Source organism: Bos javanicus, chromosome 1 (genome assembly GCF_032452875.1).
Source record: "Bos javanicus breed banteng chromosome 1, ARS-OSU_banteng_1.0, whole genome shotgun sequence".
NCBI classification, from domain to species: Eukaryota; Metazoa; Chordata; class Mammalia; order Artiodactyla; family Bovidae; genus Bos; species Bos javanicus.
This window is the reverse complement of record NC_083868.1, coordinates 66148535-66163515: the sequence shown is the minus strand read 5'-3', so window position 1 is coordinate 66163515 and position 14981 is coordinate 66148535. Positions and strand designations below refer to the sequence as shown.

The window sequence follows — 14981 nt, the reverse complement described above, 5'->3', positions numbered from 1 at the left end:
TATTTTTCTGTATTAGTCTGTGATTTTACTTGTTCAGTCAAATACAATCATTACATTTGAACTATATTTTTATGGTATCTATTTTTAATGAAGTTTGTAAGATACAATGTATGAATTTCACAAATATGTTTAAAATATATATGTCTTATATGGAAAGGCCCTAACTGAATATGGTGCACAGAAATCAGGTGATGAAATTTCTTATCAAGGTTTAGACTTGAGATTAAAAACCATACATCCTTCTCATTTTAACTAATTTCCAGACAAAGCCTATTAACTAGCTTCATACTATATCTTGAGAGCACATTTGTTCATTTGTATGTTTGCATAAATTAATTGTTCTTCATCAGATAGCTGGATTTTAAAGGAATTAAATGCTGGCAAGTAAGCCTGACATAGGGAGTAGGCTAGGAAGTCTAGAGTAGAGGGTAAATCTATGAGATATTTCTGTCAGCAGGCAAAAGACAAAACAAGAATATGGTAAGAAAAATAACAGTTAAAAAGGTAAGAAGATAATCTCTGGCATACTTTTACAGTGTTGAGAATATACATATGAAAACATATCTAAGCTTATATAATACATAATCAAAAAGTGAATCAGTAAGTTAGTCATATCCTCAGTATACGAAAAGAGCAAAAAAGATGGAGATACATTTAGTTTGAGTTTAGTAGATTTATGTATTAATAGATGATTCACTGTCACTACTGTGTCTAGGTATAGCGATGGCTCGCAGGAAAGCTCCTACTACCGTGATACAACTCAGCATTAATCTGACATGAAAGTGCGGGGCTGAAGAGCATATTACAAATTATATATTATGTCAACAATAGAAACAAATAATGTAGAACAAACAAGATTTGAAATTTAAAATGGATGGAGCTAAAAGCTAGTCTGTAGAAAATTATTCTAATTCCTTCAAATCTATAGCTCCCAAGAAACTTGATACAAGTTTTCCAAAATTTTGACAACAAATATAAAAGTTCATATGACATCTAACAATGATAGATGATTGACAGGTGGCAAAGAGAAATGAGAAGAAATAAGACTGGCTGGACCAGGGAACTGGTGCTGGAAAGTAGCAGGAAATCAGATTAAAGAGGTAGAACAAGGCTGGGATTTCCAAGAAATTGCTTCTATGGATAAGTGAAGAATATGGTGCATAAAAATCAGGAGATGAAGACAATACTGGAATTAAGACCAGTACAGAGGCAGAGTTAAGTAAAAGGAATCAGAGTAAGTGAAAGAAATGGAAGTGATAGAAGTCATTAAGTATTGTGGAACTAGTAACAGAAATGGGGAGAATAGAAACAAAAAAAAAAAACAGTTCAGGGGTAAAGAGAATGAATTTATTATGGAGACTCTTCAGTTTAATCATGAGTTTAAGTTTGATATTGAAGCATGAAAATAAATTTTTTTTTTTTAACAAATCAGTGATAGGCACGTCATGTGGCAGAATTGATAATTACAGAATAATTTGTTAGCAGGTAGCACAAAGCATTACATAGAAATGAGATAAATTTAAAATGAGTCTCAAAATTACAGGGGTAGGAAGCTGTTGGAAGTGATGAATATGTTTATGGCATAGATTGTGGTCATAGTTTCATGGATGTTTACTTATCTCCAGACTCATCAAGTTGCATACAATAAATATGTATTTTTTTGTATGTCAATTATACTTCAATAAAGGAGCTTTGAAGTTAGAATCTCTGCAAATTTCTCACAGAATTACTGTTGGAGAGTAAAATTCCTAGGGGCAGAAGTATGGGGGGTGGAGATGGGACAGACAGGGGGAGAGTTTGCTCGTGGAAGAATTTTCATTTACCTTCTTCCTCTGTATTTGGAGTTTTTACAATTACAATTTTTTTTTTTTACAATTACAAAATTTAACCACCAGTATTTTAGATTAAAAAAGCATACCATATCATAATCTTTGTACACAACAACAACAAACCTCCAGAGATCTAGGAAGTCTCTTCAGGTCTTTTTTTTTTTTTCCTCTCTTCAGGTCTTAAGATCCTCTATTCCCCTGCCTGTTTTTCCAGCCTCAGCACCATTATAGCTCTAAGTTTTAGCTATGTCTTGCTCTTTTTACCGCTAGGTTGTTGTTTTTCATTTTTTGGTCTCCTTTTAAAAATCTTTATTTTTAATTAGGGGATAATTGCTTTACAATATTGTGTTGGTTTCTGCCATACATCAACATGAATCAGCCATAGGTATAAATATTTTCCCTTCCTCCCTCCGTGCCCCACTCCATCCCACCTCTCTACGTTGTCACAGAGCAATGGTTTGAGCTCCCTAAGTCATATGGCAAATTCCCACTGGCTATCTACTTTACATATGGTGATGTATATGCCTCCATGCTACTCTCTCAGTTTGTCCCATTCTCTCTTTCCCCTGCTGGGTCCACAAGTCTGTTCTCTGCATCTCCATCGCTGCCCTGCAAATAGGTTCATCAGTACCATCTTTAGCCAGATTCCATACATACACGTTGATATATGATACTTGTTTTTCTCTGACTGACTTCGTTCTGTATTATAGGCTCTAGTTCTTCCACTTCATTAGAACTGACTCAGCTGTGCTACCTCTAGGTTTTTTATGCTTTTCTGAATTTCTCTTAAATATCAGCACTGGGCAGAGCTCCCTTCTAAACCTGTTCCCACTTCAGACAGAGGCTTTGTGAGAGAGGTCTTCCCCAAATCCCCCTCCCATGCTGCCACAGTATTGTTTACTTCCCTAATTGTAATTTTTTGGTTACTTTTGTTCTTCCCTGCAAATAATCTGAGAATAAAAATCATTGTGTCCTGATCACTATTGCATGCCCAATGCCTAATTAATTAGTATGAGTTTGGGAAACATATGTTGAAAAAAATGGATGAATAAATTTCAAAATGGATTGTATTTTCAGGAAATTGCTAGACTCAAATTTTTCTAGGCCATCTGATAAAAGGTAATTTAACAATGTTTTGACAGGAAAACCCATTCAGGGCCTAAAAGCATGTCACCCACTTTAGCACTGACTATGAAAGAGGGAAATGCCTCTAACTCCACACCTTTTAAAATGGTTCCCATAATCTAGAGCACTACAATAGGACAGAGATGAGTGGAGCAGGGATGTGATGCAGAGTAGATACTAGGAAGAAGGTGAAGATGGAGTCAGGAAGTGGGATGTGAGGGAGGAGAGGATGGGTTTTCTACTTTAAATCTGAATTGGCTTTCTGTCTTCTCTGTGGAACTCCATCCTTTTTCTTTTTATTGTCATAAATTATGCCTTCCAATTAGGCTTTTTCTCTTTCAGTGGTTAACTATAAAACAAATCTGAACCTGGACTCAGTTTTCTGCCTTACAGGTACTGCTTTTTTAAGTTCGTAGACTTAATTTTTCTGAGAGCAGTCTTAGGTTTTACAGAAAATCGAGCATGTGGTAGAGAGCGTTCCCACACGCCCTCTGTCCTCTGCTCTGTTACCAGCACCTTGTGTGTTCGTGGTGCATTTGTTAACGTGATAAAATGGCGCTGATATAACCAAAGTCTTGAAAGAAGGCTGGCGTAGAAACTTGGAGAAGATAGCTTCCCATTATCTCTCTTTAAGGAGGTTTGCAAATATTTATGAACCAGATGCCCAAATATTAAGTTAAATCTCTACTCCCTTTGTATTTTCCCATCATTTTAAGTCTATTTGCTAAGAATGTTGAAGAACTTTCCTATGGTACTGATTCATTAAATTAGTTCCAGAGACTTGTTTATTTCCATGCTTGTGGCACAGAAAACCATATTTTTTAGAATATCTCTTACTAGAAAATTGTCTTTCACTCACAGTTGTACGCTTGTGTATACAGGGGTTTGATTTTTACCTTTAAATATTTGAGGAATACGTGCCATGTATTAGATATCTAATCTGTATAAAAATGTATTGAGTTAAAAAACGGATTGAACTAAAACTTAAAAAATCATTATGACCTTACTGATCTGGCTCTCTCTCAATCATAAGAGAATTATTCCTATTTCCTTAAAATAAGGAATACAGTAAAAGACGTTTTCTTACTGTTGTTTATAATTAAAATATAGTGGTGCTAATGAGTAACTTTTAAAATACAGTGCATTTTATGGGCTGGATCTTCTCCCCTCCTCCCTTTATCAAATTCATGCATTGAAGGCCTACACCCCAGTTCCTCAGAATGTGATCATATTTGAGACAAAGCCTTTAAAGAGGTGATTAAGCTAAAATGAGCCTGATAGGGTGAGCCCTCATCCAAATGTCTTTCTAAGAGATTAGGAAACACCAGAGGTACAAGCACACAAAGAGACAGTCATGTGAGAATATGGTGAGAGTGTGGCCAACTGCAAGCCAAGGACAGAGGCCTCAGAAGAAACCAGGCCTGCCAGCACCTTAATCTTGGTCCTCTAGCCTCCAGAAGTGTGAGAAAATAAACTCGTGTTGTTTAGGCCACACACACACACAATACATTTATCTGAATTTGCCTCACTAGTAGAGAGCTGAATATTCTTCCCACAGTAACAATCCATCTATATGAATTTAGCATTCCGGTTAACAAAGAAAACACAACTCTATCTAACCTATCATGCCATATATATTCTTTTAAAATGAGATCCCTTATTCTATATATTAATAAAATTATTTTTACTTTAGAAATGTTTTTCAGATAGTTTTTTCATATATGGAAAAGAGTAAAAGTTATTGATAAGAATAAATTTTAAAATACTCAAAGGAGTAACAGAAGGAATCACGTCTCTTCAAGAGGGAAAAAGTAGGAAGACATATACTTTAGCAGACATATACTTTAGACATATACTTTAGCAGCAATACTCATAACTGGGGTCAAATTCTCTAGGTACTACAATAAAAATGGAAGAAATTTTGAGGCATGGTTTCAAAACAAGATGAAGAGATTATCAAAGAATTTAGAAAGCCAGCTCAAGTCAGAATGCTTCTAGTTTAATCATCTGAGTTCTTTAGGGATGATGTAAAACACTCATAGGCTCTGATCTGGCATGGAACATTAGATAAATGCTTCAATTCATATTGTAAAGTTAAAAAATAAAATTAAAAATTAAAAAAAATTTTAAACTTTTGCCTTAAGGCTTTCATAAATGCTTTTCAGAAACTTATTTCCCAAGGCACCATTTAGGTTGGGAATTCCAGATTACTACCATAGAAATGGTTGACAATTTTTGCCATGCAGGAAAGTAAACTTCAATAGTTGAGACAGTATATGGTTTATAAAGTTCTCAATAGTTTCTAATATCCAGAATATGTAAATCTTTGCTCCAGAGCAAAACAAGTTAAATGTTTTACAAAACATTTATATAAATTTGAAAAAGTAGCAGTGAAGGAATAAATGAAAACTCTTACCACTTGGCAGGACCATGACCGGCTCTGTAAATCTTTGTTCATCTGCTGAAGGTAGGTTTAGGGAGATGATTAACACCATTCCCAGACTAGTTCCAACAAACAAACAAGGGGAGATGGTAGAGTCATTTTTCCGAGCAAAGGACTCCATGAAGTACAGCGCTGTAATCGCTTCTTTAGAATCTTTGTCAATGCTGGAGATGCTAGAGCTCCTAGAACGATTATAGGAATTTTCTCGACTTTCTATGGAAATTTAAAAACAAAAAATTAAGTTTTAGTGTGTTTCCAGAACAAGTGAAGTCAGACTTACTGCATGAAAACCAAAATGATGAGGGAGAAGTAGAATTGGATTCTGTGTTAACTGATCTGGAAGGCAGCTTATGCAGTTCACCAGCTTATTTTGAAGATGAAGAAAAGCCCAGAAGTGTAAATCATAAACTCAGGCAGAGCTGGGACTAGCCTTGAATCTGCAGAGCTGCAGTCCACTGTTTTGTTTTTTTCTCTACCTTACCTCACAAGTTAGTTGAAATTCTCTAATTTAGAAAAAATGTTTAAATAGTTAAGATTACAAGAATTTCTAGTACAGTTTTAATTATGCTTCTCTCCGTTCTCTCAATTACTGAAAGTATTCCTAATGACTTCTTGACAATTCCCATATACTGACAACATTGTGGCTACTTACCTGAAGGGTCATGTATGTTCTGTGGTAAATACATTCCTTTAATTTTGCTATGTTTGAAGTAATTTCAGTTGTAAATATTAAACTATTTATATAACATTGAACAAATGATATCTCCCTGAACTAGTTATAAGCTGCCTACCTTGAATCTAAATCCAGTTTTGGCTTTGCCAATGACTAAATACAGAGCTGTACACAGAACCACCCCACTGAGAGTGTGGTCATCTTTCTGAGAGGGCTTCAGTCCAGTGAAAAGGAAACAGGTGGCTTCAAGTTCTCCTTCTCATCAACTTTTACACATGGTGTATACTCCAACAAGCAGAAACTCACCACCTCAGGTAAATGACATAGGAAAGTTGTATTGTTCTTATAATCACTCCAGAGTACAAGTTCCTCATATTCTTTCTACTGCCTTCCCTCTCCTTTCCATTTTGATAGGAAATGATGACTCATTTTTATAAAGAGATAATATATAATAAAATAATATACAATAAAGTTAAATATTAAAGCTCCTCAGACTATTTTTCTACAAACCAAAATAGAGTATTCCTAATTTTCCCTTCTCTATACTTCAGCAAGTTTATAAAAATAACTTTTTAATAGAATTTAGATCTGAGAGGGAGCACAGATATAAACTATGTATTTTACAGATTTGGAGATAGAGATGTAATTTTCCCCAAATCAACAGGTTAGTTAGAAATGTCTAAAACTCAAAATCCCCAGCTCAGTCCAGTGATTGAAACTACTAATTCGTTTACAACCTTTACACTTTCCTTACATTGTTACATTCCTAGCTAATGTTTCAAAAATTTTCCATTCATGGTTCATCAACATTCAAAGTTGCTACTCATAGATACCTGTGAAAGAGAAGATCATATGCATGCCCATGGACCAGACTTAATATGGTGGAATGTTAAAAAGCTAAAAATTCCATTTAAAAAAAAACTTTTGACCACGCCACTTCTATATGTGGAATCTTAGTTCCCTGACCAGGAATCAGATTCTATGCCCTCTGCAGTGCAAGTGCAAGGTCTCAACCATTCGACTGCCAGGAAAGTGCCTAAAAATTTTATTTTTAAAATTTGAATAATATAGATCATTACTGTCAAATTTTTTGGGGAGTGGTAAATGGTGAATTGGGCTTCCCAGGTGACACAGTGGTGAAGAATCCACTTGCCAATGCAGGAGATGCAAGAGACAGGGTCAGGAAGATCCCCTGGAGGAGGAAATGGCAACCCACTCTAGTATTCTTAGGTGGAAAATTCCATGGACAGAGGAGCTTGGAGGGCTACAGTCTGTGGGGTTGTGAAGTCAGACATGACTCAGCGACTGAGCACACACACAAATGGTGAATTACTTTATAGCACAGAATTACCATAGCATATTCCTAAGATTACTTTTTTTCTATTTCTAGTCCCAAAGCTTTTTATCAGAAAGGCAGTAGCAGAAGTTGTATGCGTGCTCAGTCGTGTCTGACTCTGTGTGACCGCATGGACTCTAGCCCACCAGGCTTCTCTCTGTCCATGGGATTTTCCTGGCAAGAATACTGGAGTGGATTGCCATATTCTCCTCCAGGGGATCTTCCTAGTCCAGGAATCGAACCTGTGTCTCCTGCATTGGCAGGCGGATTCTTTACCACTGAGCCACCTGCAGCAGTTACAGGATTCCTCTTTTTTTAATCTTTCTTAATCTGGGCCTTCTGACTCATGTACTTTATATTCCCTGTCCCCAAAGCTAATTCCATAAATAAGCAAATAATCCTCTCTTTTTAAAACGTAAGACTGCAAACTAGAATTTAATGTCTTGCCTTTTTCTTGGTCACATTCTCTTAACAGTTGAGGAAACAAAGGTTATAAGACAGTAAATAATTGTCCACAGATAGAAATACCAAGAGGCTTACCGTTGAGATGGAAAGAAAGTACGTATACAGAACAGATTAATATATAGGTCTCACTTTGTACAGAGGAGATGGAAACCTACCCATAAACAGAAGCATTCTGGTTTTAGAGATGAAAGAGATGTAGTGAGGAATGGATCTGGATTCATGGCTACAGCCCGACCAGGTTCTCAGTTGCTCGTTGTCTAGAGTTAACCAGCTTTCATATCTTTTACATGTGACCACAATCCCTTGTCCCTCAGCTCCTAATTCCCGTGGTATGTCAAATTTCAATTGTGTCCACAAAAATCCATATGTTTAACCTACCTTCTGTTGTAACTGGCAAAGAAATCTCCATGCAAGCAGCTGACTGTGCTTTTCGAAATGGTGGTCTTCCAGGACCCCAGCGATTTATTTTTGAAACATCAGCACTGGAAAGTCGTTTTCCAGAACTGCAGCTCTGAGAAGTGGGACTTGTGCAGTGTCCATTTACGTGGTCTGTACCAAAAGGAAGAAGGCAACATAAATATCATAATTAAATCTTAATATAAGGGAATAAGTGTGTTGATTAATAAATGGAGGGAGAATTCCTTGTTTTTAAACCATTTAAAGATGGCTAAGTCCTTGTTTTAGTATTTAGTCATAATTTCAATAGCTAGCCAGATTTTTCATAATTATTAAATATATTCATCTTTAAAATCTGACTAACATAGTTAAAATTTATATTTTCATTATGTATTCTACCATTTAATGGCAGTACAAAATAGGTTATAGTACTAGACTTTCTTCTGCATAATGTAAATATACACCTATTTATATAAGTTTTGGAAGAACTTCAAGTGCTTAGGGTTTAAAATATAGAACAGAAGCATTTTACTGCAAAGTTGAGAATGGTACATAAGGATATCGACTCTACAGCCAGACTGCCTGGGCTCAAATCCCAGTTCTACCACCTACTGGTTGTATACATTTTTGCAGACTTCATAGTTTAGTTTCCTCTTGATTGGGACTATTACTGTCTAACTCATGGAGCTTTTGTGATAACATGTTATATGCCAGAAACTTCCTGGTATATAGTAAACTGAACAAAGATAAATTATTACTGTCATTTTTGTTTTGACATTATTACTGCCATTTTGAACTCCAACTATTTCACTAAAGTTGCTCAAGTCTAAGACCAAATAGTACTATTTATTTTAGAGCCTGTGAATTTATCTGTTCTGATAGAATTTAAAAATTTGGAATAATTGCACTAAAATAGTCAATGCTAACACATATTATTTGAAACATCATCTCATAGATCAACAATATTCAGAATACATTTTAAAATGTGCTTATGATCCAGCAATCCCACTGCTGGGCATACACACTGAGGAAACCAGAATTGAAAGAGACACGTGTACCCCAATGTTCATCGCAGCACTGTTTATAATAGCCAGGACATGGAAGCAACCTAGATGTCCATCAGCAGATGAATGGATAAGAAACCTGTGGTACATATACACAATGGAGTATTACTCAGCCATTAAAAAGAATACATTTGAATCAGTTCTGATGAGGTGGATGAAACTGGAATCTATTATACAGAGTGAAGTAAGCCAGAAAGAAAAACACCAATACAGTATACTAACACATATATATGGAATTTAGAAAGATGGTAACAATAACGCTGTATATGGGACAGCAAAAGAGACACTGATGTATAGAACAGTCTTTTGGACTCTGTGGGAGAGGGAGAGGGTGGGATGATTTGGGAGAATGGCATTGAAACGTGTAATATATATGAAATGAGTCGCCAGTCCAGGTTGGATGCACGATACTGGATGCTTGGGGCTGGTGCACTGGGACGACCCAGAGGGATGGTATGGGGAGGGAGGAGGAAGGAGGGTTCAGGATGGGGAACACATGTATACCTGTGGTGGATTCATTTCGATATATGGCAAAACCAATACAATATTGTAAAGTTAAAAAATAAAATTAAAAAAGAATAAAAAATAAAATGTGCTTCTTTGGTTATTCAAAGGACAGAGTTAAACAGAACCATGTTTAATGTTCATATTGGACATGGGAACTGGCACTCAGTATCCACTCCATTACAGTTTTTCTATATTGAGGAATTTGAAAACTTAAAATATACATTCTCTGGATCCCCTTGTAGTTAGTGCAAAGATGAGAATTAGGTTTCACTATTTAAATGCACTAGTGTGTTTTACTATTTTTTTTAATGAGTTAACATTTATTGAATACTTCAATGCCAGGCATTTTACACACATTACTGATTTAATCTTCACAACAACTATGCAGGGTAGGTGCTCTATCCTGATTTTGCAGATGAGGAAAATGAAGGTCAAAAAATGTTCAGAAAATTGTCTAATGTTACATAAGCAGTACTCATGGAGTTAGGATTCTAATCCAGATTTTTATCACTTAGTGTCTGTATGCTTAAAAACTAGGCCACTGGGTCAGCTAATATATTTGGTAAGGATTAGCAATTTTGATGATGTATTTAGGAGGGTTTAGGAGTAGCTTATGTAATATCCATTGAGCTCCTAGTCTCTTGGGACCAGTTGTCTTCCATATTAACACAGATTTATCAGACAGAAAGGCATAAATATCACATAAGTTAGCTATGGGGAAGCAGAAGTCAAGAGTTCTGCCTCTCCTTCACTATTGAATCTAGTCCTATAAATAGGAAAAACACTGAGGGCAATAGCCGGTACCAACAAAGACACAGAGTAAATTCAGTTCAGTTCAGTCGCTCAGTCGTGTCTGACTCTTTGCAACCCCATGGACTGCAGCATGCCAGGCCTCCCTGTCCATCTCCAACTCCCAGAGTTCACTCAAACTCACGTCCATCGAGTCGGTGATGCCATCCAGCCATCTCATCCTCTTTCGTCCCCTTCTCCTCCTCCTCCCAACGGCAATTACTTTAGGGATACAAATTGCAAATATAAGCCACGCTGCTCCAGGCATATCAGTTAGGATCTACCCAGGTGTGAAAGCTTGTTTTAGGGCTTATTCGGAGTAATTTGGGATGAGTTACAGCCCTCTTCACACTCACTCATCTAGGTTCAAGAATACATGGCAGAGCTCTGAAAATAGTAAAATTTGTTCACCTAGCCAGGACTCTTTGGACTTGCTAAGTGAAAGTGCCTGCCTATCTATTACCATCTTTTGGTGGCTGTTTTTTGTGAACATTGTTTCATTTGAGCTTATAATAGGGTAGTATCAATTATTAGATTACTCAACATGCTGGTCTGTTTTTTTCCCTACCCCCTGTATGGCCCAATTTTCCCCATCTTATGGTTGACTCATGAGGTCTGGCTGACATTACCATATCAGGGCAACTCAGAGTCTTTGGCCATATTCTTCTGTCTTCAATAGGGCTGACTAACTTAAAGGATTTCTTTTTGTAGCTTAAATTTTTTTTAATATAATAAAGTTAATTTGCTTAATATTTTTTTCTTAGTACAGTAAATATTCAAGACAGATATGAATACTATAAACACTTATGAAGAAATTTGGTTATAGCCCATAGTCATTCTGAAAATTTATATTAATGATAAATACAAAAACTTCTATTGATATAATTATTCACTGTAGTTTTAGTAAGAGATAAAAATTGGAAGCCAGCTATCCTTTACAATTCAGCATAAACTTATAGGTACATTGTGCTGTGTATCACATGCTGCTGCTGTTAAGTCATGTCAGTCGTGTCCAACTGTGTGTGACCCCATAGATGGCAGCCCACCAGGCTCCCCCGTCCCTGGGATTCTCCAGGCAAAAATACTGGAGTGGGTTGCCATTTCCTTCTCCAATGCATGAAAGTGAAAAGTGAAGGTGAAGTCGCTCAGTTGTGTCCAACTCTTTGCGACCCCATGGACTGCAGCCTACCAGGCTCCTCCGCCCATGGGATTTTCCAGGCAAGAGTACTGGAGTGGGTCGCCAGTGCCTTCTCCGATGTATCACATAATACAGTATTATAATCTTTAAAAATGTTTCTGAAATGCTTGTTGAATCTTATATCTACATCATGTGTTTTAGTTAGCTCTTTGCATACAGACCACTCCAAATGTTAATAAATGTAAACTAAAAATCATTTTGGGCTTCCCCGATGGCTCAGCAGTAAAAAGTCCACTTGCAATGCAGGAGCTGCAGGTTAAATCCCTGGTTTGAGAAGATCCCCTGAGAGTGGCAAACCACTCCAACCCATCTGCCAATGTAGGAGACATAAGAGACGTGGGTTTCATCCCTGGGTCAGGAAGATCCCCTGGAGGAGGGCATGGCAAACCACTCCAGTATTCTTGCTTGGAGAATCCCATGGACAGAGGAGCGTGGTAGGCTACAGTCCATATGGTTGCAAAGAGTATATGACTGAAGCAACTTAGCATGCACCACAATCCTTTTATTATGCTTACAGATTGTGAGAGAAAGGCGTTAAAGGAAGGCAAGGTAGGGATATTATTTCCATGATGTCTGAGGCATTAGTTAAGAATACTCGAATGACTGAGGGCTTGGAATCTTTAGGAGGCTTCTTTACCCACATGCCTGGGTTAGAATGACTCGAAAGTTGAACTCAGTTGGGACTGTCAGTGGTGACTTTGTTAGGAGGCTTGGGCTTCCTCATGGCATGGTGGCCTTTTTACATGGTGCATGGTGGGTTAGGGCTCAAAAAGTTTGACAAGTGGTTTTGAAATAGAAGCAATCTTTCTGCTGCTTTGGTGTTATTACAATGGAGATTTTGCTTTATTTTTGAAAGCAACATTCCAGCATCCAGTCACAAGCTTTTTGTATGTCAAGAGGCAGTTGTAGTAGAATCCTGATCTTATAAAAGTGTGGTCTTCAGTTCAACAATTGATTGGTAGTAGTCTTCTAACAGTAGCAAAGTTGTCTGCTTCCTTGATACATCTGTTGATGGCCTTATTCAGAAAGTCATACCTGTAGGCCAAGCTTAGGGTTGTCTCCAATCTTTCAGTGACTTGATAAACACCTAGTTTCTTGTATTAAATCACTTTCTGCATAATATTACTAGAATGGTTTTTGTTTCCCAGTTGCTTTCTGATTACAATAATGTTTTAGCTCTGCTATAGTGCTCTATGCCATTTAGATAAAATTCAATATTCTAAAAAATTCAACCTTAGAACAATAAGCAGATTAAAACCAATGGGAAACTTTACAAAAAGCTTTTCAAGTCTAAAAAAAAGAAATTACAATTTTCTTTTAAATTAGCTGATTCTCTTGTATCTCTAAATCAAGATTTGATTTGGTGTACACACTGTATAAAGTACAACAATGACTTACTGAAAAATCACTTACTGTTTCCAGTTTAAATTATTTTTAACATAGTCGTTGCCAAAGCTTTATAGGAGTACGTAAATGAAGATTTAATTTTATACTTGGTACACTAGTTAAACTTTTTACTATACCATACAATTCCTAGAAAATGAAAATTACTATTATGCTTATGCCACAGGGGTGATTCTTTGGTGAAATAAATGTTGAACATAAGACTAAATCAAAATAAGCATTGGATTTTAAAACTCATGAAAATAAATGTAAAAAGACTTTAGCTCGGGATCTTTAGGAGTCTTTTTAAATGTAAAAAGACTCTGGCTTTTTACATATATATTGACTATATAAAATATAGCTAATATCAAACAATTGGTTAAAATACCTGAAAACTCACCTAACTTTACCTTTGCTTACTTTTATATTAATAGTTAAGAGGAAACTCTTCTTTCACTCCCTCCCTTCTTACTCATTAGTAAGTAATGAGTTGGTTGGAGGACAAGCTGGTTAATTGACTTAATGTTTGCTTGATTAATTTTAAGTAGGAAAATAATCTATTAAAGTATATTAGGCAGTTCACAATCTCAGGGAGAACCTGTGAGTTATACTCAGGTTTGCAGCCAAAAACAATACCCAGCCATACTGGAACTGAGTTCCTTTTTAGATGATGCTGATGATGCAGGGGCCTGTATGCCATGATCTGTGCTACTGCTGACCTGATACAGTAGACCATCTCTGCTGTTATACTCACTAAAACTGAGTATAGTTTTTACCTGTATTTCAGTTTTTGACTGTCAGATAAGGAAATATCATCTTTCTCTTTGTGCTGACACTTTGAGGTTTTTAAGCACTTGAGGGCATTTTTCTGAAGAACTTTAAGCTGAAGACCCAAAGTGACTAAATCACACACCTCCCTTGAAGTTAGTTTGATTTTTATTCCCAGTTTAATCTGGCTCTTCTATAGCAAATTTTCATGACTATGATTTTTTACATGTTTATATACTCATTCATGTTTACTCTCTGCAATCCAAAGTTTCAAAGAGGTTCTTCTTTATTAATAATTCCCCTTTTGTTTTTTCAAGTTTAGTTTCTATTGCATTCATTTAAGTGAAAGTTTAAAAACTATTTGGGACCAAATTTCCAGTCTTTGAGAAAATTATCTCTTAATGACAGTACTGCCTTAGGCTTTGTCACTTTTTAACCTGGAATAGCAATATATTTAAAAAATTTTTAGCTTTAGTATAATTTCCATACAAAATTGTAAGATATTTAAAGTGTACATTGTGTAGATCTGGTATACATATACATTAGGGAAAATTCTCATAATCTATTTAGTTAACACATCCATCTCCTCACATATTTATTTTTGGTGAGAATACAAGTTCTATCCTATTAGAAGAGTTCTATTAGCAAATTTCAATTATATATTACAGTGTTATAAAAAATACTCATCCTGTTTACATTAGGTCCTCTGACCTTATCTTACAGCTGAGAGTCTATACGCTTTTATATACCTCTCCTATTATTCCTACTCACCAGTCCCTGGCAACCACTATTCAACTGTCTGTTCTGAAGTTGACTTTTCTTTTTTTGTAGTCAACATAAAAGTGATGCCATGCAGTATTTGCTTCTTCTCTGTAGCTTATTTCACATCACATCACATCTACCACACGGTCCACCATTTTTCTGGCGAATACCACACTTTCAACCTTTCTCGTGGCTGAATAACATTCCTCTGAGTGAGTGTATCACCTCTGCTTTATCAATTCA

The 14981-nt window shown here is 36.2% G+C and overlaps 2 protein-coding genes across 10 annotated transcripts in view; one reads left to right on the top strand and one right to left on the bottom strand.

Moving 5' to 3' along the window:
• The window catches only part of STXBP5L (syntaxin binding protein 5L), a 330969-nt gene that overhangs the window by 23450 nt on the left and 292538 nt on the right, over positions 1 to 14981 (bottom strand). For all 8 annotated transcript variants that reach the window (XM_061401581.1, XM_061401487.1, XM_061401832.1 and 5 more), the window contains 2 exons: positions 8250 to 8420; positions 5371 to 5610 (listed from right to left, as the gene is read on the bottom strand). In XM_061401581.1, the coding sequence (XP_061257565.1) occupies positions 5371 to 5610; positions 8250 to 8420 (411 nt within the window). The remainder of the gene's footprint in view (positions 1 to 5370; positions 5611 to 8249; positions 8421 to 14981) is intronic.
• The window catches only part of POLQ (DNA polymerase theta), a 251403-nt gene that overhangs the window by 137498 nt on the left and 98924 nt on the right, over positions 1 to 14981 (top strand). The window lies entirely within an intron of this gene.